Below are 22,002 nucleotides of genomic sequence, written 5' to 3' on the forward strand. Positions count from 1 at the left end.
TCGTTTCTGGTTCCATTATGCGTTGCTTATTGGACTCTTATGCAAATAAACAAGGACAACAATAAGACCAACAACAACAGCCAGCAGCAGAGCAATATATATGCGAGCACAAACAAGAGTCAAGTTCCAATAACAGCAAAGCTCACGAACCGAGACCGAGACTGGTAGGCGACAGAGACAGAGAAAGAGAGAGCGAGAGTGAGAGCGAGAGAGAGAGAGAGAGGGAGAGGGAGACTGAGAAGCTGTAGCCTGTAAATAGGCCAGAATTTCTTGTTACAAAATGCCCCATTCAATAGCATCGAGCAACGAGCAACGACCCACTCAATAGAACGCCTCGCACTTCTATGGCCTACTTCATTAATATTTATACAAAACGACTTTTTCCACTCTCCATTTCCATTTGAATTTCTTACATGGAGCTGCAGGAACAAAAAAAAAAAGTGGAACTCTACCCATGCCCATTCGCTTTGGAAACAAACTATAAATAGGCAGGAAAACAACAAACTGAGCTGATATTTGAACCATTTGCTCTGGTTACGCATAGCTGATTTTGCAATTTCGAAATGAGAATAATCACAACATAGGCAAAATTAAGGCTGACTACATGGTCTGGAAATATTCGATACTTTAAGAAAAAATAATATTTTATATATTTATATTATTCCAATCTGAATTCATTTTAAATTCATAAATCCTCAATTCTGTGGTAATTGTCGCAGCATACCCCAATGCTTCACTCAATTGCAGAGTATACAAAGTACATGGCAATAAATATAATGAAGATTTACATTTCATGCAAAATATTGTATTTAAATAGGTCTCAATGCTAACTCTTTGACATCTATTTGCACAGTTTGGCTTTGATTTAATGAGTTTGCAATTCAACAGCCTGAAATTGGTTTTAATTATTGTTTATGTTTATATCTATTTGCAGATGGCAATGCAATGCAAAAGCAAAAAGTGGAAAATCCAGTTGTCAAACAGGCAAATACAAACAACAATATTTTACAGCATTTTGAGGTAAGTCGAGGGATCAACTTAAACACTTCAAATCCCCTGAATTAAAAGCAAAATGTATTTCAAACTTGGCTGCCTTCTCTCGCACTGGCTTGAACATTTTGTAGTTATTTCTGTTTTGTTTGTACGAACTGGCAGCAGCTGAGCTGAGCAAATAATTGTGAAATGTTTTCGAATATAAAAGTCGCCAAGGTTCAATGGTCAGCAATGTAATACAGTTATGCAAATTATCTTGAATGGCTAACTCCATAATACAAGAGGACTCACAGGCTTACATTGCGTATACGCAATGTTAGTTCGTGAGCCCAACGATATATATTCATGTTTACTTCACGTACTTCAACTTAGAAATATTTCGGAATAGTTCAACTTTAACATATAGCAGAGTATGAAACAACGCACAGCGGAGCCAACAGAATACAAATTGTCGCTGGGTCTCTGGCATCATGAACTAAACGAAACCTAGTCAAGCTCTAGCTAACCTCTATGCTGCAACAAACTATCTTCATGGTGCTCAATCAGGACCAAGCCAGGACAACAGCGTATTCACTTCGTCCAAATGAAGTAAAAGCTCTTTTTATGAGTTCAACGTGGCATGTAACTGGCAATTGTTGTTCTTATTGCTGTTGCTGTTGCTGTTGTTGTGGTAGTTGTTGTCCATGTTTACCTCGCTCTGCCCCTAGTCAACAGCCACTGTCTGTTGTAATAGTGGTAGTAGCTGCTGCTGCTGTTGTTGCTGTTGCTGTTGTTATTGCATTTGTCGTACATCTTTGTTTACTTTGTGCTCATGTTGCGTCCCAGCCCAGCAAGCTGTCCACGGCAAGGAATTTAATTTGCCAGCCGCCGTAAAACGGCTGGCGGGATGGCAGACCCTGAAATTCTTGGGCCAGAAGCTGGCGGACGAGCGTCTCTGCAATTTTGTTTGCACCGAAAAATTTGTTTGCACTTCTGCTTTAAAAGCGCCAAGCGCTACATTTTCACAATTAATTTGTCATTTCGTAGTGCAAATATTTTCCCAACTCTCCAACACTGTGTATGCTCTCGGATAACTGAATATACAGAATTCCAGGAACTATCACAATATATGAGCGGCGGCAGGAATTACTACCCTATATGCCAGTGTTTATGTAATGTTAGTTGTACCTGTATTACAAAGTACGTATGAAGCCATATATATATACATATATTTCGAACCTAAAAGCATTGTAAAATATTAATAAAAGCTGAAAGCTTGCATCTGCTTCAAATGTTTCACTCTAATCCTTGACTTTTTCCATATTTGCTAAGGATTTGCACACACATGTGCACACTTCTCTGCGTGTGTGTATGTGTGCAAGAGTTGACCGTAAAAAGACTGTCCGCAAATGCATTTATTCATGAGACATTTTTGCTACATTTTCATCTAGCAAAATGCAAAGCTTTTTTATATAAGGAATTGGGAAAGGCATACAGAGCATCCAAAACTCAACGAAACTGGTCTTAATTGTGTTGCAGTTAAGGCAAGCAGAAAACGAAAATCTCAAGGCAGAAACTCAAATAAAAATCTTAGATAAAATAAATTAAATTTGTTCAATCTATTGCATGAACAAGATTTTGAAATTTTTGCCTTAGATTTTCTATGCAAACATTTAATTTAATATAATATAAACATATATGTAATTATAAATATGATGTAAATACATATATAACAAATTAATTGAATTTATTGCATGTGAAATATTTTTATTTTCAGTACTGAAAATAGTAAAGTTTCTGGTCAAATAAATTCAATTTTAATTTAACATAACAAATGGTATAAAAATATATTGTAAATATAAAAGTGACATAAACATATTTTAATAATTGAGTTTTCAATATATTTTTGTAGCTGTGACTCTTTAAAGACTACAGTGTAATACGATGTTCTTGTCCATTGTCATATTTGATACATGAAAAATAAAATAAAAATTGCTTTTGTAATTTATATTTGATGTAATTTATATTTGGTATGTCAAAAGATTTTGCCTTTGTTGCGTGGCTATGAAATACGAGTAACATTTGCATGTTAAGCAAATAAAATGGAAAACGAAAGATTTATCAAATTTGCAGCTTTGATGAAATGCAAAAGGGAAACACACGGTCTCATGCATATTGTATAAAAAACATACATATATGTGTCTGTATATATACACTTATATATGCTGCATGTTAAACAAAGCCAAGAGACAAGCGTAAGCCCCTTCCAGGTCGGAGCTCGAGGTCAGCTGCAGCTGCTCGACAGGCACAAGCCGAGACAGGACAAAACACAAAAACAAACAGGCTAATAAGCCCTGGCTGAGCAGCAGTCAAACGACAACGACAAACAACAAATGACAAGCGGCAAACGGACTGAGAACTGTCTCAGATACCACGCCCACAAAAGATACAAAAACCGAAGCACTTTTTGGCATATGCCGTAGATACATATTTGCATAGATAGCTTTTGACTTTCGCATGAGCATAAAAAATAAATGCCAAATAAAATAAATTACATGCGTGCACAGCAGCCAAGCCCGTTTATATGTGTGCGTGTGTGTGTTAGGCAAATATGCCAACAGGATAAACATGAGGCTGGCGAAACAGAAGTTAGCCCAAAGCCTCAGGCAAACACCAGACCAAACAAGAGCCATAGAGTTGGCTAAGCTAGTGACGTCTCCTTGGACATTGATTGCCATGTTCTAACTACAATACGTATACGTAATATTTGTGAACGGCCTGTGCCTCGCTGCCCAGCAAAGAGCTGCTGGCTCAGGCGTCCAGCCTTGGTTCTGCCTCTGACACTGGCTACGTGATGGTGACACGACCAATTAGTGTTGCCTGCCCAGCTCTGCTGTGACTTGTTAGAGATACAACACACACACACACAAAGCCACTCACACATGCACACGCATACATACATACATATATGCTGTGCTTTGTCCTGACGTTTAACTAAAAGACTTAAGCTTTATGCAAATCTTTTCAGTTAGAGCCAACTACAAAGTGCTAGCAGTAAATGTCTGTAATTTAAAGCATACACACACGTACACACACACACACACTTAACTAAAAGTTTCAGGCGTAAAATTCAACACCTTTTCAAAGTCTCTTATGAAGTGCATACAAATTTGAGACTGAGAAGCTGGCATTGTTATGGCAAAGACCTGTTATTTGACCAATTTTAACGGGCCTTTAATGAAGGCGTATAAGGAAGATAGAGGAATAAATCGTAGAGAGGCGTGCCTTGCTTCTGGAATACCCTGCAAAAATTCCACAGCTCTCACAGGTTTAGCTAACAAATTAAGGCCAGGAATGAAGTTAAATATCTGATGCTTACCCACACCATATGCCCTTTATACAGCTTAATACAGGATATCAAATGCGAAAAACGAAAAGCAAGCCAAATACTTGTCAAAAAAGGCAAACGAAAACAAGTGAAAATCATTGAGTTTAGTTAGCATCAGTCGAGAGCAGGCGGCAGAACTTCAAAGTGAATCAGCCAGGGGAGGGCCAAGAAAGGAAGCACACACACACACGCACACGCACACAGACACATACAAAAAAAGTGGCAAAAAGGAAGGCTAAAAGTAAACAGCCATTATGCACTCGACGAAAACGATGGAGTGTGGGCGTGGCTGAGAGTGTAAAATGTGTGTGAGGAGCTGTGGCATCCAGAGAGTTTTGGGGTGTTGGGCAGTATGAAAACATTTTACTGCCAAACACACTCAAACACACGCACAGCAGCAGAAAAATAAACAATTTCATAAGATATGCACAACAACAGCAACAGTAACAACAACAGCAAGCATTGCAAAATATCTGAATATATATGTGTGTGTGTATATTTTATAAGTAAATTGTGACAAGAGCTGGCCAGGGCAACCGCAGGGCTGGAGCCGGGACGGCAAATAATGCAAAACAAACAGAAAACGTAACAAAGTAAAGCAGCGCCAAAGAGGAAGGGGGCGGGGCCGGCTGGCTGGCTGGCTGGCTGGCAGTAAACCGGGGGCGACACCAAGCGACGAGACACTTTGCCGCCAACGCAAATAAACCTCAATAAGTGTGGTGGCAGGGACGCTTTAGTGGTGCGAGGAAGGACGGAAACTGGCAGCAACGGCGTTGGCCACTCAGCAGCGTTTGACACTTGACGCAAGGACAACGTAAGGACAACGGCGACAACGACGAAGACGAGTGCAAAAGACTCCACACCGAGGCTGTGACAACACAGCACAACAAATAATATATAAATAAGAGAAAAAAAGAAGCGAAAACAAAATAAAGCGAAAAAAAGCACATCAATAAATATTTCAATTTTTGCAAAAAAAAATTTTATTTTATATATAACTGAGCGATAAAATATGGAGGCGGGCATAGCAGAAAAAAACAAAATTAAATCCACACGCAGCACACACACTCACGCACTCCCACACACACTCACGTATAGGGCGTAACAAAGTGCTGATAAAGCGAGAAACGGGCGCGCGAAAAACAGCTGCGGGTAGAAAGAGTCGTAAATACTCGTAAAACGTATGTGTGGAGCTCAGGCCCAGAGACAAAATGTCGCACATAAATTTCCGAATTTTTGGCTCTGTCAAACGGCGGTTGGCTGGGTGCGGGAAAGAAATCGGTGGGTGGCTGTTGGCGAGGGGAGGGGGGGAGAGGGTACTAAAGCGCGGAACAGGACACCCAAGCACAAGCTCAATTAGATGGTCTCTAAATTTATACCCGCCAACCGAAATGGTCAGAGCTGTGTTTAAATTTAAATTTTTCGATAAGCAGCCAGGCAGAGAACTAATTCATATTTCGTTTTAATGAACAACTATTTTACTTTGACTTTAGAAATCGAAATGAGCCGACTAAAGCATAGATGAAATTAAATATATGAAGATGGAATAGAGTTTTCGCTATACAGACAATTTCAGGTAACAAAAAACCGTATTACATCGAAGTACTCGTTACTCTTGCTATTGCCGGTCAAACATACCAGTGCAATATCTAACATCGCTCCTGAGGAAAAAGGGCTATGCAGGTGGAAGAGATAAAACAGAATATCGGCAACCTTTATATCTATCTACAGCAAAAAAAAAGGATTTCTGGCTACTCTCAAGTATTTGCCCTCTTGCATTTTAATTAAAATTCACGTCCAAAAAAACAAAAGAAAAAGTTCAGAAGAAGCAAAAAAACAATTCCAACACCATTTTGCAACATTTTGCAGACTGACAAACAATTTTCTAATAACATTTCCAGATAATCGAAATTTCATTTCTTATCGAGCTTGCAGGAAAACTCGTATTGCATAGCAAATGCTCGTCTCACAACGAAGTGAGAATTGTATCTGTGTGTGTGGGGAGTGGCACTGGGAGTTGGAGTTGGAGTTGGAGTTAGAGCTGGAGTAGACGTAGCAGCTAGGGAGTACGTACGCTGATGTACATATGCATTAATTGAAGTGCGAACAATGTATGCATAGAAAAATAACATGGCTTATAACAGATTCTCTCGTTCCCAGAGCTCAATATGCTAATTTGCCAATATGCTAAAGACTGACGAATTCAGTTGCCATTTGCGGGCGATGCAAATTAACACCAGCAGCCACAAATATTCCAAAAATGTATGCGATAGAAAGAGAGAGAGAGAGAGGGAGAGAGAGAGAGAGAGGGAGAGAAAGAGATGACATTGAAATGAAAAATGCCGAAGGCTAAAAATTGTTTGAATGGGCGACTGCAGACTGCAGACAACAGACAGCAGAGAGCAGCTGCCAAAATAGCTGTTGACTCCCAGTCTTTGAGATGGCCAATGCATTCATGGCAGACCGTAAGAGAGCTGAACAAAACAATATGCGTATATTGGCCATCAAGTGTATTGGCTAGCTGCGATGCTGTACTCCCAGCATTTATGAAAATGCCAAGTTTGATTATGCAACAACAACGACGGCCACCCGCAACCTATCAAAAAAGCACACAACAGCAACAACAACAACAACAACTGCTGCAGGGGCAACCGCAACATGGTAAACATGAAACCGAAACTGTAACTAAAACTGCGAAACAGACATGCATATGGGGGCGAGTGTGTGTGTCTGTGTGTGTGCAAATAGGAAGGCAACAAAATTGAAAGCATTGCGAGCGCTGCAAAAATTTGCATGCATATTTACAAAGTTTTTGGGGAGCAAAGTCAGCTGTGGGTGGCCTTCTGGCGCAACCCCATAACTAAACAGATGCAAAACTCCCACCCCCCATACGTAGTGCCGCCCCGACGCGCCCTTGCCCCAGCCAACCGTGCCGAAGGTCCAAAACTAATGCATGCGCCTGTCGTGGCGCATTTGCCACATTTGATGTTCGTTTTTGCAACTATTTGCAAATGCAAATTGCAAACATGCAACAGGGACATGTTGCGTAAATGTCAATGTGTTGTAACAAAGCGTGTTTGTGTTTGTCTTTATGTGTGTGCTGTGCGTGTGTGCTGTGTGTGTGTGTGTGGCCACTCAATGCGCGTTTTCTGTCTACGCTTCGACAACGATATGCAGCCTGCAGCTAACAAGACATATAAAACGACTCCTGCTCCCGCCTGATTGACAGGGGAGTTGTGCGCATTGTAGTACAACTTCTTGCAGACATGCCAATGCTGGAGGCATGGCAGCAGAAACTGCTCTCTGCACTGCCTGACAGGCAGACAGACAGATGGAAAGCGCTGATGATTGAGAAACACCCAGCGCACAACTGAACCAAGAAAAGGCAAATGTTAATGACAGCCAACGTCAGGAAAACCAGCCAAAGGCGCACCTATAGCTAGTTTGCATTCTTTTCTTTATCAAAAGTGAAACAGAGAAAACGCCGAGTCGCTTGAGCATGTTGAGAATGAAACAAAATAGACTGTAAGCTAGCTGAAGCAAATGAGTTCAGTCTCATACCATTCTAGTCGAAAGTATTGCCTGAACTGAAGCAACTGAAGAAAAAATATAATAAAATGAAGTGCATTAATTAATAAGAAGAAGCTACATTTTTAAAACTTCTGAAGAGTCTTTTGATGCTTAGAATGCAGAAGCTATATTGAAATGAATTTTGAATATATCTAGCTTAGGGCATCATGCATTGAGAAATTTACGACCATTTCCAATATCAAATCTCTGGATTATAGAGAGATCAGTAAAACCTCTGATGCTTAAATTCAATTGCAGCCATTACAATAGAAAATTTATATACCCAGAGACACAAGCAACACAATTTTTCTGTATCATAACTGCGCTCTCTGAGTAAGAAAAACTCGCTCTACTTAGAAAAGATTGCAATTAATACTCCCTTGAAGGCTCCAGCTGTGTATGCATCGACAGGTCTCTCATGTAAATAGTAGTCAACTATTCTAGCACAGCAAAAGTCTCTTCTTGAATATTAAAACAAACAATATAATATAGTATATACAAAAAAAAATTTCATTTTACTGTAAACTACATAAAAAAAATATAGTTATCTCTTGACTTAAGTTCAGCGAAACTTATGCTAGTTAAACAAAGAACAAACTTAACTATACTAATTTCTCAAGGCGGAAATACATTGAATTCACTGAACAGAGTTCTTAGGCTGCAGCAAGCTTAAAGTGAAGTTGACATAAAAGTTTTCTCTATGACAAAATAAGTTTATAGCAAAAAGCATTCAACTATAATATCTATAGCAATACATTTTTTTTCTCGTAGTTCAACTGCACTCGCTCTTCACAGAGTTTGCTTAAGCTTTATCAAAGGGAATTACTAACTTTTAGATTTAAGAAGCTCGTTATAAGACTGACGAAGCACATTATGAATAACTTTTGCAATATGTATATACAATATTATTAGCAACGCAGCAGTAAAGTTAGTCTAAGCGCTACATTAAATGTAAATATGGACTAAAAACTTGACTCATCATTGCTGGAGTCAATGAAGATTGAGAGAGCGAGAGAGAGAGAGAGAGAAGGAGCCAGAGCCAGCCCATTTGAGAGCCAATTAAAAACTGTTAGCTCCATTTTGCAAATCACTGCAAAATATTAAGAGAACTTACACACAAATATTACCTAACAACTTTTCTCAATTTCAATGCAAAAGCAAAATAAAAGTTGCACTGCTGAGAATGAAGAAAAAATGTTTCAGCATGACGCACATAAAGGAAATCCAGTGAAAGCCACTCTCGCACACATACGCAGAGATAAGGTGCACAAAATCAGAACCCAATTTGGCAAGTACCAAACGAGAGAGGGAGAGAGGAAGAGAGAGAGAGTAGCATGAGTTAGTGCAAATCAGAAAAGCGAAGTACGTTAAATTTTGCTGACTTAACAACATACAAATGATGTAAATGAATGAGTACATGAGTGAATGTATAAACACACACACACACACACATATATACATACACAGAGAGGAGCCCGCACAGAGAGTAACCCTCACACATATGAATAAATGTATGAGCCCGCCAAATGAAAATAAAGTTTGGCAAGTGATGTTTGCATGTAGAACGCAATGCTGAAAGCAGCTAACTCACGTTTGTGTAATCAGTGTGAAACCAGCGTAAGCACAGCCAGAACCGAGACCTCCTTGCTCCCGTTCCTCGTCGTGGCTTCATCACGCCAATCCATTCGCTGCCAGCCTCTAACCTCCACAGATTCCAATATACATAATGACATGAGGCACTCGAATGTGAGTGGAAGAAGGAGGAAGGCAGGAAGCGCGGATCACGCCTTGCTGGCGCTCTCGGTGCGAGGACTGTGATGAAAATGCCATTTGACAACGCTGTAAGCAATACGTGTGTGGCACGCCCACATGCCAAATACCTTTATCGTATGTCAACGTGTCAAAGCCAGAGTCAATTTGACTTGCGGTTGTCGTTGACATTTTTTCCCGCTTTTTCCACCTTTTTTTTTTTTTTTTTCTTGGCAACTGCTGCTGTTGCTGCTTGGCATTTGCTACTGAGCTAGATTTCAGCCAACTGCAACTGCAACTCAATACTGAGCCAATCAGCGTGGGGCACTAAAACTACTTAACGAGCAATTAAACGTAATCCATCAAACAAAAGAGGAAGAAAACCACATTCCAAATGCAAACTCAATTGCATTTATCGAATGCTGCCAATTAGAGCGACAGAGCAGCCACACGAGGTCAAATGGGCACAGTCAGAGAAGTCAGTTAAAATTTATGACAGCAACTAACCCCAAAACGCGAACCATTTCATTTACGACTATGCGCTGCAAAAGTTTTCCGTTAAGGTGCCCCCAAACGCCCTCCAGCCCCAAGCAGACGCTCCACAGAGCCTAGCTGTTCGCTGCCAAAGGTTGCCCCAATCAACTTTAGCCGGAGATCAAAAGTTCATTCGCACTGAGAAAAATTAGTATTTACTTCAGTTTTAAATTTTCATTTTCATTTTTTGTAATATAAATAAATTTGTCAAAAAATAAACTTTAAGATAATATTCAAAAAGAAAATCAAAATTAAATAATACTATGAATATTTATATATAGGATATTTATATTATATACTAAAAAAAAAAAAATTCAATTGGAAAAAAATCGAAAAGAAATATTTATTAAAAATAAAAGATATTTATAAGATATGTACTTTAAAAAAATTAAAAAAATTATATTTAATTACTTTTGAACATGAATTGTAGAGCTCCAATTCATTCCATTCAAAATATGGCTTAAAATCCTCTTACACAGCAGCTAGCCACATTCAGTCTTAGCATAATTACAGGGTATTAATAAATTCGATCATTGCCCTTAGCTCGCCTTTTTTTTAACTTTTAGAGTTTTTTTTTTTTGTAGGTCTGCCAGCCTGGCGCCAATGATTTTGAGAGTTGATTACGCTTTAATGGCCAAGGCGTTGCGCAAAGTTTCTTCCAGCACACACACACTAACACACTCGCACACTCACACTCACACAGCTACACAGAGACATTTCTAATTATTTAATGGCTGCTCCGCATGCAGTTTTGTTATGTAAATGTGCCGTTAGTGGCTGTGCCACTGGCGCTGGCGGTGTTGGCGGTGTGGCGCTTGCCAAATATTTACGGCTGGGACGTCCGCATGCACTAAATTTTTGAACGCAACTGCAAAGCGAAACTTTCCAATCATTATTGCATGCACTCACACACATACACACACACAGAGACTGGCACACTTGGCTGGGCACGTAATGGCCGCTGCGCCTTTGTGCAGTGATACGTGCGAAAGGCAAACAAAAGGCAAAAGAGAAACGAAACAAAAGGCGTTAAAATAAAAAAAAAAAAAAAAAAAAAAAATTAAAAAGAGTATAAATGCAAAAGCAGAAAAAAAACACATTAAAAAAACTCGCGTAAAGTACTTAAAGTGCAACTAAGGACGATGGGCGGTTGACGGTGGGCGTGTGGGCGTGTGGCCTGTGGTGCGGCTAGGGGTTTGCTGTCCACAAAATCACAAAAGCGAAGGCAAAAAGTGCAAGCCAACCATTCCATTTGGTTTTTACCCTTTTTGTTTTATTGTTTTCATGCGGTTGCAAATGTTGGCCCGGTTGGCCGAGGGGGCGTGGCACAACTTTATCAGATTGCGCATATAATGCTTAAATGGAATTTCCTTAGCAGCTCATTGATTTTATAACAATTAGAGTGAACCGAAAAAAACTGTACGCAACTCTAATTGAAATTCCACAGCAGCAGCAGCTTTAATAGCTTTGGCCAAGCCAGAGCCAGATCCATAGCTTAAGAAATATTGGTTTCCATTTATGGACGGCTGGCAGTGTCTAGGAAATGGTTATCGATGCATCCGGCAACTGTGCTGCATCCGCTGCTTTCAACAAATGGCCAAAAGGACTCGACTTGCACTCATTCAGCGTGCGGACAGATTAGCCACTCCTCCAGTGATAAATAACGAGGCATCCACGGAGAAAAAAAAATAAGCGAGAGATGAGAAGAGAAATCCCAACGAAAATGACCCAGAGCAAAGCTCGTAATGATGCGGAAGCTAACAAAAGGCCGTTGCGATACAAAAGGCAACGACGGGCGACATTGCCCAGCATAGACAGCATTGCGGCCAAGGGCAGAGCCGGAGTCAAAGGGAGAGGCATTCTAAAATTGCGGTCAATTGAAATGGCAATCAAGTTAGTGGCACGTCCTCGTCATGGCCAATATGAGCACAATAAGAGCTCATACACACACACACACCCACACACACCCATACACGCAGACAGTGTCGGCAGCCATATAAAGAAAGCGTGAAAGAATGAAGGCCAAAGGACGGGCCAACAAGCATTTGGTGAAATTCACACCACCACACCGCACCAGCACACCACAATCCCATACAACCACAACGAGACATCAACAAAGCGCATCGAGCCAAAATAATTACAATGGTCAAAGGCATTCGGCAACGAGGGACTTAGCGAAATGAAACAGAACCAAATCACGCAGAGCTGACAATAATGTAACAACAAAGGAAAAGATCTAACGAATTCTCTTTTACCAAAATCTCTAACTGCTATTGGCATTGGCAAAGCCCTAAAAATTGACTTATATATATGTATATATAACTAACTCAATGAATTCATGTCGAATGCCAGACAAATTGTATATAAATATGAAGTACATTAAAATTATACTGTGCAGTTAGAATGATATATATATATTTAAATGACACCAAAGCAGATTACAGAATTAAATAGAAGTGCATAAGCCTCAATAAATTGGTGCAATAAATTAAAAAAAGATTTTTTATAATAGGCTTAAATCATGAAATTTTTAATTCATACAGAAAAATTATTGAAATAATATTCATTATAGTCAAAGCAAAGTATATATAAAATATATATAAGTATTAGAGTACCTTTATTTGGAATTAATTATTAAAAAATATAATGAAAAAATATATATAATATATTAGAATATTCATATTAATTTTAATTAAAAATTATTAAGAGAAGAGCGTTAAACATAAACTTAAAACATAAATAAATAAAAGAAATAAAAATATAAAAAATAAATATAAATAAATATAAAATTATTTAAATAATATTATATACATATATCTATAATACAATTTATAAAATAGAATGTATTTCTTTTTTAATACATACAAAACTTGGGAATTACAAATAAGACAATTAAAAAATTTGCAATAATAAGATAAGTAATACCAATTATAACAAAAATTCCCAGTAAAGGCCATTTGTGAATGCTCGCTTTAATCTAATCCTTAATGAACACAAACTACAAATACTTTTCGTAATTCACCACTTTAAGCTCACAAAGGCAAATTGAAAATGTGAAACAAATGCAGGAAGTGTATTATAAGTGTATATATAGTCTGCCCTGGGAACAGCTTAATGTGCTATGCTGCCCAAGATGGGGGCTGCGACCTAAATTTGGGTAGACATTGGAGCGGGCTGGCCGAAAAACTGAGAACAAACACACACACACACACAGAAAAAGCTAGCACAGGAAATGTGCAAGGCAAAGTTAAAATACATGAAAATAGGAAAAATAGGAGAGGGGGGGGGGGCAATAAAAACGTTAAAAAGAAAAACTGAAAATCATTTGCGGCAACGAGCGCTGCGCTGCTGCTCAAAGCTCCCAGCTCGTCTGGTCGTAAGTGGTAAATGTATTGCCTACTTTGAGGCGCCACAGCGCAGCAGTTTTCAATTTGGTTCGGCTATCGGCTCTTATCGCTCCACAGAGTGACTGGCAATTGGTGCAGACAAACTGCAGATGCCGCAGCAAACTTGCAACTTGCAGCAAACTAACTGCGAATCAACAACAACAGCAACAACAGCTGCAGCTGCAGGCCTAGACATTGGCTCAAAGCTTAACAGTTTTAGTCGTCATCGTTGTTGTTGTTGTTGTTTTTTCAACTTTTACACGCCATTTGTAGTTGCCAGCAGCGGCAATTGCAGATTTTCCGTTTAGCTTTCATTTGATGGCCTTTTAAAGTCATTTCAGCATGCGCTCCGGCGGCCAGAGCTGCGGACTATATACCAGGAACACTTACGCCGGAAGTTTAGCTAGCGCGGTTACCGCAACGGCCAACAAAAAAAAAAAAAAAAAAAAAAACAGAGCAAGAAATACTAAGAATGGAGAAAAACAAATGGAAAAGCAGAGCAGAAAAACCGCAGAGCGTTTTTGGTCATGTCGCTGCTTCTTCAACTCTGCGGCGGCTGTGGCCAAAATGAGCGTCCTGTGGAGCTCAGGCAAGCACTTCCTTCCCGTGTCAGTTCCTAAAAGAGCTGCTACCCCCAGAAACTCCCCCCCCCTCCCTCCTTTCACACTTTCTCTCTCTCTCTCGCTTTCACTGAACACATTTGGTGCCAACTCTAAACGTTTTTCACACATTTCGCTGGCCGTTCAGTTCAGTTCTTTTCTTTTCTCTTCTTTTTTTTTTTTTTTTTTTTTTTTTTTTGAGCTTTTGTCGGTGTCTGTTCATGATTTATGTTGTCTCTCGCCAGCCAGCCAGCCAGCCAGCCAAAGTCTTGTTTAAGTTTAAATGGGACTTGCAACTCGAAAGTCGCATACAAAATGCACTTGTCTCTCAGCTGCTGCAGCTGCTTGTTATCAACTGAAACTGGCTCCAAAATAGTAGACGAGCAGCAAAGCCCAGAAAAAAGCCAAGTCGTAGCTCAACTTTTCTGTTTTGTTTGCTTGGCTAAACTAGTTTGGCCGGCTCTCGCTCTTGCCCCTTTAGCTTTGCGGGCTTTAAGTGCACCTAATGGCTCTGACATCAATCCATAGCCTAAATAACTCATGGCCACTTCAAATGGAATGAGTTATTTGCCTGCATGTTGCCAAAGTGAAATGCTTGACTTGGTCAATTCAGTTAGCAAAAATTATCGACTGTTTGTTCGCAACTCGAGAGTTTGCATGAACAAAGTGTCCGCACACACACACACACACACACATGTGTGCTGTGTGTTTGTGTGTTAGCCTCAAGTTGATAAAGATAAGTGCAAGATAAGCAAACGTTTTGTTGAAACAACTTTGTGTAGTGTTTGCGGGTCTCTCGGACCCACCGACCCAGCGACCCACCACACCACAGCAACTGCAATTTGATGTGCTTTGTCTGAAGTGTTGTTAGTGGATTATTGTTTGAAGCAGTTGCGGCCACAAAAAGGTGCTAAAAAATATATGAAAACAAATTTGTGTACTTTTCCACTTGAGTCTCTAATGCTCTGAATTCCTTTAGCAAATGGTTTGCCTCTGCTTTTATGTGCTTATTGAAAATGTGCAGATAATTTGTATAAACTTGTTTCTTTGCTTCAACATTTTAAATTATTAATTTGGATTATTTAAATTGCAATTCAAAATAAAACTAAATCCAATTAGCCTAATCAGCTTACAACATCTGCACGAGTAACAACTAATGCAAATGTTTTCATGTTTTGCATGTATTTGCAGGCATCGATAACAGAAATACACGGACAACATGACGTATGCGTAACATGAAGTTAAAAACATGAAATCATATTATGCCGCAGGTAAATTGCTCGACCACAATTTACTCTACTCTGCAATTAATACGAGTACATGAAATCTGTGTAAATTTCATAAACTTTGCTAATTAACAGCATTTATGGCAATCCACAGCGGGCGAACCTGGTCAGCTATGGAAAAAAAAGAAAACAACGAACAACATTTACAACACGGACATTTGTTATGCAGCTCGGCTGTGGGGCAAGGTGTAGCTTAAAGTTGTTAATGGCTTCATTTATGTAAGTTCATTAGCAACAGCAACAACAACAATGATAACAATTTATTCTCTGCTGCTGTTGCATTGAGTTGACAATTGGCAAGTCTCGAGGCGTTGGCCATCAATCAAATCAACAAATGGCCAACTGACTGCACAAAGTTGTCAACTGACAGCCAGCAGCCCAGAACCAAAGACGAGGAAATGAAATGAAAACTCAACACACATGCACACACACACACGCAGACAGGGACAGAGACAGGTGAGGGGCGGCGCATTGCTTTGGCCACAGCGGCAGTTGGACAATGCGCGCACCTCTCGCCAGCCAACCAATCAGGTAACAAATCAAGCGGCGTGTGACATGCAACTGAAGCGTGCGTGCCCACGAACGCGTGTCCTTTCATGCATTATGAAGTCCGTGCACAGACAGGCAGGCAGCTCCACCCAGACGGCCTGGACGGACTGGCTGTCAGTGCAGGGCAGACGACTTGGCAGCTCGGCAACTTGGCAACTTCCAGTAGCTAGTTTGCAGTGCGCCTCGCTTGACTAGGTTAGTTTAACACGTTTGCCTGTCCATTGGCCAGCAAGCGACCCAGTCTCGTCCCCTGCTGGGGCACGTCAATGCCTTCATCATTTAATTAACTGTTTTGCCTGGCGTGTGCGAACAGGTTGATTGCCTGGTGGCCAGCAGCGTGGCACAGACAATGCACCTGCCTCCCCCTTGCGCAAATATGATGAAAAATCACATTTCAATATGCAGCAGCAGCAGCAGCAGCAGCAGCCGCAGCTGCGACTCCTTCGTGGCACACGTTGCATGCCACTTGATTGATCGCCCAGCCATGCGGCGACTAAACGGGAAATTTAAGTGTCACTCGAGCCGCGCAACATGTGGCCCCACGGCAATACAAATTGGCTGCCTAGTTGCAGATGTGACAAGAAATTTAAATAATAATAACTCAGAGGAGAGAGAGAGAGAGAGAGAGAGAGAGAGAGAGAAAACGACTGTATTACTAGTTTGCATACACGTTTATAAATATTACAATAAACTTGAATTCAAGATTAGAAATCTTCTGTGAAGAGTTTTCTGTTGCCAAGTACCAGAACTTGTTTAAGTCGCATCGAGTTTATATACCCGTTCACTACTCAACACACACACACACACACAGTTCTATTTCTTGAGTAATTTATCTCTGGCAGCAGCAAGTTGTACTCGCAAACACAGAGAGCTGCGAGTACAATGGCGCGCTGCGTTGCTTATAAGCTCTAACAAATCGCATCAATGTCTCTTGTGGCTTTGGCTTTATTTTCTTTTTAGTTCATCTTCTGCTGCAACATCACAAACAACAATTGCAACAAGAACTCGCAGCTATCAAATTAACAGATAAAGTCCTCCACAGTGTGGGAGTGGCACTGGTAGAGGGGGAGTGGGAGTAGGGTGTGGGATGTGGGGTGTATGGGATTTGGGCTCGTATAATTTATAGTTGTAAATCAGAGCGACAAACACGGAATTGTTTACGACTGCGTTAGGGAAAGCAAAGAATTTTCAGCTTTTGTAGATTGAAAAGAAATTCGGCGCGATATTTGCGGTGATTTATGTATTATTTTCGACGTTATTTGAGTTTATATTTAAAGCATTAGGAAAACAAAAACAAAATGCCGGCGCCGAAGGCAGAGGGCAGAAAGCAGAGCGCAGCGAATAGATAAAAACTAAAACTGCACAATGGAAAAACAACAGCAACTAAAAAAGAGAAAATGCAAGGGAAAACGAAGTTTGCATGTAGGTAACAAACAACCAACAGACAGTCAGACAGACAGACAGACAGGGAAGCAGATAGCCAGCAAAGCGAGTGCGAGCGAGATGCAGCAGGAGAGACAGATAAAGCGCAAAGGGCAGACAGAGAAATAAAGCGGAAATGTTAACGGCAACGAATGGCGGCGCTGCTGACTGCAGCCGAGGGCAGCCATTTTATATATAATACATGCGTATTGGTGTGTGTTGAGTGTGCTTAGGTAGATTTCAGTTTGGTATTGTGCACATGATTAGCGCTTAATCACAGAGGTAAGCTGCTTGCCTTTGTGTTGAGGCTGCAATTTATATTTCTGGACATCCGTCGCCAATTTAAATTTACTGCCAGTTAAGCTGGCCAAAAGTGCTGAACAAAGTTGTAGAGCACTCACGATAAGACCAACAGAAAGGCCAATGCAACGCAACAGAACAGAACAGAGCAGTCAAGTATTTTCGTTGGGCGGAGCAGGTTGATGCAGCAGGGGCCACAACATTTGTTGACATTAATGCCTTGGAGAAGGGCTCGATGGCTCTCTCGTTCGCGTTGAAAAGCGCAGCAGTGCAGCTGCCAACTTGAAATCGTATACACTTATATAAGCACAAATTTCGTCACACACACACACACACACACACACACACATACAGCCATGCACATAAAGCAAGTGCTTGAATATTGTCTACACAGATGCTGCAGCTGAAAATAAAAGCAAAGAAGTGTCACTCACAATGGCACTGAAGTGGAGCACTTGGATGCACGCTCTGCTCTGTAGAGTCCAGCACATATATTCACACACTCTCACACACACTCACACACACACAGTTGCACACACTCACATAAATATGAAGTAAATATGTGTTGCTGTTTACTCAACAATCGGCAACAGGCTGTGAAGCAGCTGCCTGGGGTCGCATTAACTTTAAGCGACTTTTTCAATTATTTAAGAGATTTTCCTCGCTGCGCTTATCAAGAATTTAAGAGCTCAAAATAAACGAGAAATCGCCGAAACTTCTTTGGCACAGGGCAAACAAATCATATAAAAGTTGGATTTGCTTGTAAGCCGGATAAAGCGAGAGTCAGCCATAAGGATTATGGTCTGAATGTATTATAAATGTATTTGGGAAGATAAACATGTTATATTAGTTATGAAACCCTACAGCATTTAATTAAAGTTGCTGCTAAATATATTAAAGCAAGACCAATTTCTGCATGGAGCAACATAAATATTTGCAGCAGAAGTGTGTTCGCTCTACACTTCGCTAACCACTTTCATTATGAACCTTAAGCAAATCGCAATTTTCCCTGCCTGCAGATACTTCATCAAGAACAGCATCATATGCTGAAATAACTGTGTTTCGTTCCACCCAATTTAAGTGCCGGCTTCAACTCTGAAAACTCAACTTTAAAACGTGCGCAATTTGTCAGAAAGTTTCATGAAGTCGACAACCATAATATATATATATATATATATATATGTATATATATAAATATAAATATATATATATATATATATATATATATATATATATATATAAATATAAATATATATATATATATATATAAATATAAATATTTTCTTTATAATTAATTCCTTTTTTTTTTTTTTTTTACTCAGATAGATTGTTGTGCCCTCTGCTGCGGCTGTTGCTGCTGGGCACAAAAATAACAATTAATTCCGGATAAACACATTTCCTAATTAAAAAATTCCTTTGTAACATGATGAAGCAGCACAAAAACAAAAGCGAGCTAAATTAAATTAAGTGAAAACAACTAAGCAAAAACAAAAAAACAAAAAACAAGAAGAAGGAAAAAGAAAATCAACCAACAAGGGAACAGCTTGCCAAGCTGACAGGCCAGAGGACGACACACACTCACACACACAAACACACTCACCGAGTTAGACAAGAGCTGAGCAAGATAAAGGATAGAAAATGTGCAAAAACTTTTGGACAAGCGCATGAAATGCGAAATTTGTACGAATTGCTGAAAGGTTTGTAGCGCAGTCAAGTTGCTTGCTGCAACACATGGCGTATACGTAACGCGACTTCAACGGTTGCCAACGGTGTCGCACGCGCTTTGACTCTGACTCAAAGGCCAAAAATTTAATCATCTGTCGGTCACTAAGCTGATTAGGGTCGCATGCGACCAAGCCCCCACCACCCCTAACCACTAACCAATTTACCGCCCGCTCTCTCTTTCGCTATCGCATTTTGTTCACCAAATTCATCTCTTGGCATTGCGAAGGATTTTTCTCCTTCTTCTTCTGCGCATTTGCCTGCAGCAAGTAATTTATTGTTTGTAGCGTAATTAACCCGCTTCGTGGTTGCGTTTTTCTTTCTCTCTCTCTCTCTCTCTCTCTCTCTCTCTCTCACTCTGTTTTCTTCGACTTTCACACTTTTCGTGTGCCTAATGATGTTATACACATTTTGCATGCGACTCATTTAAATACCCTAGACTTGAGCAAAGTTTATGCCGAATCGTAAGAGAATCGCATTTAGGTGCTTGAAATGAGCTTGCAGTTTTTTTTTTTTTTTTTTTTATTTGATTTCACAGTACGGCTATAGGGTATCTGCTCGCCGCTCACTTCCCATTTACAACTTTATTTTCATGTACAGGCCAAGCATTTTTTTGGGTCAGCACCATTTGCTTCATTTTGCTTAGGTGATTTAAGTCTTATCTGCGTGTAAAGACCTTAAAGCAATTAGTTTTCCACTGGCCAAACTGCCAACCCATGCTAAACTACCCCAGAGGATATTTTTTCCCACTGATGTTTCACAAATTGTGAGCAGCTCGGACGAGCTCCATGTTGGGGTCTGCACTGACAGCATAGCAGTTGGCAACGGGCAACGGGCAACGGGCAACTGGCAAGTGTCAGCTTTGGCTGCCCTTGGTCCGCCCCTCCCCAGCAGCAGCAATGCGAAATGACAGGCAAATTAAACTCGAGTGGATGACAGGCAACAGACAATTTATCAGATATATTCCTATATAAATTTAGAAGTGTGCGATAATGGCAAAGATAGCAAAAGCACATTTATTGCTAAAATATATTTAAAGATGAAGTAAAGAAAACAATCTAAATATTTATGTGCACTATTTGAACCATGGAGTATTCGTATTTTATTTAAGCGCTCACTTCAGTAAGTATGCAAAAAGAACATAAATGGAAAATCACATAGGTGTTTTTGTCAACGAAAAAATCGAGTATTCCGTTTATGTAGAAAATATCAAAAAATATTGTCAGTCTCGATAATTAAAGTTGTATTTTAGAAAATTTAACATAATCTTCAGGTCTTTGATTTGGAAGTATTACTGTTTGTTGGTGTTCTGTTTCGATTTTCCGACAAGTTTTCCTAACAGCTTTTCGTTTTATCTCCTGTCTCAGAGATGGCTACCAATGCACCAGCCCGCAAGCCCAGCAACGTGCTCAGCAGCCGTCTGAGCTATAAGCCATTGAAATTGGAAATGCCTCAGCTTGCGCGCGCCTACCAGCCGCCGACCATTGTCAGTGTGAATGCCAAGGATGCGAACAAGGATAAGGACAAGGACAAGGATCGAAAACAAAAGATGGCAGTAACGAAGCAAAGCAGCAATCCAAAGTCGTACAGCAAGCGCACTGAGGCGCCAGCCGTCGCAGCAGCAGCCGCAGCCACAGCCACAGCGAGTGCATCCGTTCAAATGGCAGGCCAGGGTAAGGTGACGAAGGTGACGTCCAACGAGCGCACTGTGGTGCTGGCCAGGCACGTCGACCAGGCCCAGTATGGGAAGCAAGCGCGCAAGCCGAAGCTGGATGGCGCCGCATCGAGAACGAAGAATCTGCGGCCAACGCCCGCGGAGACAGCGCTGCCGACCAACAAACATGCGAAGGAGTCAAAATCAAAATCACCGGACAAGGCAGACGCTGCTGCCCAGCGTCAGATTCGCAGCAAGAACCAAAGTCACAATACCAAAATCTTCTTCGATAAGTATCTGAAATTCGCCTACGATCTGAGCACGCCCGACGGTGTGCGCCAGCTGGAGGCGCACTTCTTTCCCGCCGACAATCACGCGAACAGGCAGACGCGAAAGAAAAGCGAGTCCGGCGATACCAGTGAGAAGCCGCTCCCCGGCGGAGAGGAGCGCCTGTCCAGCGTAAGCATGCACACCAATTCCACTGTTCAAGTACTGCAGCAAAGCAAATGCTGCGATGTCAAGGATAAATAGGGCCTTTCACGAGATCACACATTCTACTCATTGTCAAAATTTTATGGGTTTTAGATCGAAAAATTTGTAAACATTCGCAATGAAAATTAAATTCGGGCGCCGTATGAATTCAAAGAATCACTTTTTACCTATAGCTAAAAATACCTATAGCCTGTTTGCTGTTTCCAAATTTATGCGAGTCCTGGAAATTTTCTGTTTCTTCTGTTTTGTCAGAAAAGTAAGCAAAGATATTTATGCCATAGAAATAATAGTGGTTGATAAAAGTTGTTTCACGTGTATCTATACGATATGATAAAAACTGACTGAAAGAAGTTATCTTAAGAAGTTATCATAACATAAG

The 22,002-nt window shown here is 40.4% G+C and overlaps 1 protein-coding gene across 1 annotated transcript; it reads left to right on the plus strand.

The window, feature by feature from the left end:
• Nucleotides 1–20,665: 20,665 nt before the first annotated feature.
• On the plus strand, nucleotides 20,666–21,776 carry LOC6577742. Its single transcript, XM_002003655.4, has 2 exons — nucleotides 20,666–20,773; nucleotides 20,845–21,776. The coding sequence occupies exon 2, from the start codon at nucleotides 20,847–20,849 to the stop codon at nucleotides 21,660–21,662; it is 816 nt and encodes a 271-aa protein (XP_002003691.1). The 5' UTR covers nucleotides 20,666–20,773; nucleotides 20,845–20,846; the 3' UTR covers nucleotides 21,663–21,776.
• The last annotated feature ends 226 nt before the right edge of the window (nucleotides 21,777–22,002 follow it).

Source organism: Drosophila mojavensis, unplaced genomic scaffold, assembly GCF_018153725.1.
Source record: "Drosophila mojavensis isolate 15081-1352.22 unplaced genomic scaffold, ASM1815372v1 contig_36, whole genome shotgun sequence".
NCBI classification, from domain to species: Eukaryota; Metazoa; Arthropoda; class Insecta; order Diptera; family Drosophilidae; genus Drosophila; species Drosophila mojavensis.